The 3,940-nt window shown below is 41.6% G+C and overlaps 1 protein-coding gene across 2 annotated transcripts in view; it reads right to left on the reverse strand.

The window, feature by feature from the left end:
• Nucleotides 1-1,478: 1,478 nt before the first annotated feature.
• The window catches only part of SLAIN1 (SLAIN motif family member 1), a 95,483-nt gene continuing 93,021 nt past the window's right edge, over nt 1,479-3,940 (reverse strand). For both annotated transcript variants that reach the window (XM_019529770.1, XM_019529771.1), the window contains one exon: nt 1,479-1,627. In XM_019529770.1, the coding sequence (XP_019385315.1) occupies nt 1,552-1,627 (76 nt within the window). In that variant the 3' untranslated portion in view covers nt 1,479-1,551. The remainder of the gene's footprint in view (nt 1,628-3,940) is intronic.

Below are 3,940 nucleotides of genomic sequence, written 5' to 3' on the forward strand. Positions count from 1 at the left end.
AGCCTGCCCTCAGCCCGCACGCAGATCTGGGGGCACATGCTCCCGCCCCCCATGCCCTCCCGGGAGGTATGCAACAGCAGGAGATGCCCTCCAACATAAGCCATGGCTCTATCCTGTGTCTTGCCCAACCCTGGCTTTTCAGCGGCTGTCCCTGCCGCAACCCCACTCCCTCCCTCACTGAGGGGGGCCTCAATCTGACCCCCCCCACACACCATTTCCCCACCCCTTTCCCCACAACAGACCAGGCTGCTAGCCATGCTGTGCTCCTGGCTGCCTGTGTGCTGCACTGCAGCTGCACACATGCGCGCAGCATTTATTGGCCACATCAGACAAAAAAAAAAAAATCATGTCGATGGTTTCAATTTTCCTCATATCAGTGCCAATCTGATATGGGACCAATGTTATCAGTGCACCTCTATATTGCATCTACTTGCAAAAAGTTGGTGTTCAAAAGACTACACAGTAAAAAGATCAGTAGTTAAAGTAATTACATAGACAACACTTACATTGCCCACTCAAACACAGCACGATATTGCCGAAATAGATTCTTTATTTCTGAAACATTCCAAAACAGCAGTATACACGGTTGTAATCAAATATTAAATCATATGCCATTATAAGAAAGCATTGATTAGTGCAATTGGATTTTGTAAAAGGTCTATCAAAAAGATTTATTCACATTAAAATTCATTCATTTTCCATAAGCAACTGTTAATAAAATGTTACAATTTTTTTCTTTGTAATAAAGTATTGAAATTCAACTGTAGTTTAGAGATCATCTTTTAAGTGCAATGTGATTTACGCTGCCATCATAAATACAAAACACCATGATAATAAATTAACATTTGAACAAACAATGAAAGATACTAACGAAACCATTATGACTGCCAGCTGTATGGCAGTTTCCAGTGAATGCTACTTGTTTGTGCTTCCACAACATAAAATACTGCTTTCATATTGCCCATGAATGTATATTTGTAGGATATGTTCCTAGTGCTAAAAAATAGTACATTACCACAAAAATATTATTTATGGCACACAGAAATATTAAATCCTCTCTCTGTGGTTCAAGCAAGTGTAAAAGAAATTAAGTGCAAAAAATAAAGTTCTTGGGTGGGCCAGGAAATCAAGTAAATATAGGTCCCCAAATCTGGAAAAAAAAAAGCATAATGCCTTTATAGAAGTACACTTGAACAAACTGTCTCAAAATTTCAATATGGCAAAGCTGTTTGAAATAGTGGTTCTTAGTTCACTCATAGGAAGTATTTCTGGTATTTTGCACATACATAAAAATGCTAAAGTTCTAAATGATGAATACTGCAACTGTTAGTTTGATAACACTGCAGTTTTCCAGGCAAATGACTAAGTGCAATATTTAGTATTTAATGTGTTCATTTTTTTAAATGACACTGCATTATGGATATTCTTAGATATTAAAACCTCAGGGGAAATAATACTGTGTGACCCTCCCCTCTTTTAACAGAGTTACCCAGCCAGCTGGGTAAATCAAATCTGCATCATTTATTTTCTGTTGTTCAGGGGTATTCAACATCAGTAGCAGCCATCTCTCCAACTCCCGTCTCGTAGAGTACTAAGTGAAGAAAGTGGCTTTGGAGGCTGAAGAAAACTGTTAAAAAAAGAAGCCACAATTTAGGAGGGAGAATAATAAGACACGTAATCCATTACTTGTGTATAAGTTGGCCTTAGGTCTATTCTTATCTATACAGTCTACCAGGGTATATTTCAAGCTCCAGACTAATTAGCAGGGATCCTGGTTTTCTCCGATTAAAAAAAATATCCCCAATTTTCAGTTTAAAAAAAGTAACCTGAAATCTACATTTTTTCCATGATTAAAATGAAATCACAGTCATACATACACATATACTTGTATTTCATGTTAAAATCGCAGAAAAATGTGGATTTTGGGATACTTTTCTAAAACAAAAATTTGGGGATTTGGGGGTTTTTTTTACATCAGAGAAAACCAGGATCCCTGCTAATTAGATAGGACTGTAGGACAGCAGAACTAGAAGGAACCTCGTGAAGTCATTTAGTCTAGCCCCTTGCTCAAGGCAGGATTATTCCTGATTAAACCACATGGCTGGCTAAAAATCTGGGATAAGTATCCCAATTTTACTCAAGTCAATGGATGTTTTTGCGTTGATTTCCATAAGGCCAGGATGTCTCTTCTAAACTTTGTAACACATATCTATCCTAAACAAGGAATACAGTCAATAGTTATGGGACACAACACACAATGTACAATCGAACCCCTCTGTTAAACCTTCTTTTCCTCCCCATCCCCTTCAAACTTTCTTTTCACACAACTTTTTTCCAATCAGTCTCACTCCATCCTTTAAAAGAAAACTGCTTTCTTTTTTATTTTTTCCTCCTCTCTCCACCTCCTCCCCCCTCCCAGCCCTGGGTTCTTTGCTCCTCACACAGCACCAGCAATGAAGTTTCTGCAGGCCAAATTAAGCCCTCTGGGAGACCCCTGCAATTCCACCACTTGCAATGAGTTTGCACAGGTGGGATAAGTTGAGAACTTGAAGCAAACAATTCTGCTGATGATGCAGGAGATCAAACAGAAGACTCCCCTTCTCACATAGCTGGTTGGCTCTGCATGGCTAAACCAAAGTGTATTTTTGTCACTGAGGACAGCAGATATGTCCAAACACAAACAGACAGCAGAAATCCAATTCCAATTAAAAAAAAAAAAAAGAGAGAGATTCCCCCGAACTGTTAGGCTCAGCATGCACTTAAAAAAAAAAAAAAAAGTGCCTGGATTTTTTTTCTGCCAAGGGCAGAATAAAATATTATCCAGGGGAGAGAAAGCATTACTGAAACTGGCCTTACAAAAACTGGAAAAAAAACATTAGTACCACAATGTAGAAGTCATATTAACAACAGGCATTCATTATTAACTCACTAGCAATTAAGTATTCCCCCCTCCCTCCACACTTCAACATGCTACTGAGGACAGCCGTTCCAAATAGGATTCAAAGAAAACCTGCCTGGCGTAACTAGTTAGGTGCAGTACTCAACGTGGATCCTTCTGCCACATTAGCAATTTCAAAAAGACCACACATATTTTAAAGCAATGTAAGTTTGCTGAAAATAAATAGGAGCAAAGGGGGTTGGAAAACAGAGTCCATTAGAGGAGATGAATGGTACTGAATGTGGTGCTATAAAATCTGCCAAGGGGACTGAACCATTAAGGGCATTTTCGTATGTGCTTTGGGACATGGCACTGGGCACTTTAATTAGTGAGCTGTGCTAATTAAAAGCACCCGCATGTCACGTGTATCAGCTTCCCCATGCTGAATAAATGGTGGCAGGGCACTTTGCACTAAAGCTCATCAAACATGTTTACTTCAGTGCCCCACCACCATTTTTTCAGAGCAGCGATGCTGATACATGCGATGCAGAAGGCTGCCAGAGCATATCAATTACCGTGCACCAGAAGACTTAATTACGGGCAGTCCTCAGACTTGCAATGGAATGGTTCCTAAAAACTGCATCTTAAGTCGAAATGTTGCAACTCAGAATGAATTTTCCCATAGGAACAATGTTATAAATGGGCGATTGGTTCCTTTATGACACAGCTGCATCCAGCTGGTAAGTCTGTTGTGGTGGAAGGGGAGGGGGTGTCAGATCAACGCCCCTGCAGTGAAGGAGGGATTGGGGCTGAAAATGGAACAGGGGCAGGAGATGGGCAAGCTGCCAGGGCAGAGGGGCATGGGACAAAGCCACAGCTCATCTGGGGGGTACCGGGAGGGGGGGGGATAGCTCCTGCCACTATGCACTGCTCATTCAGAGGCAGCGCAGCGCAGCACCTCCATCCTGCGCCCCCCTCCCCACCCCAACCGGGCAAGTGGCAGCAGGGCATAGCCCCCACTCCCAGCCGCACCTGCTCAGAGCACAGCACAGTACAGCCCCA

Source organism: Crocodylus porosus, unplaced genomic scaffold, assembly GCF_001723895.1.
Source record: "Crocodylus porosus isolate Cpor-Errol unplaced genomic scaffold, CroPor_comp1, whole genome shotgun sequence".
Classification (NCBI taxonomy): domain Eukaryota; kingdom Metazoa; phylum Chordata; order Crocodylia; family Crocodylidae; genus Crocodylus; species Crocodylus porosus.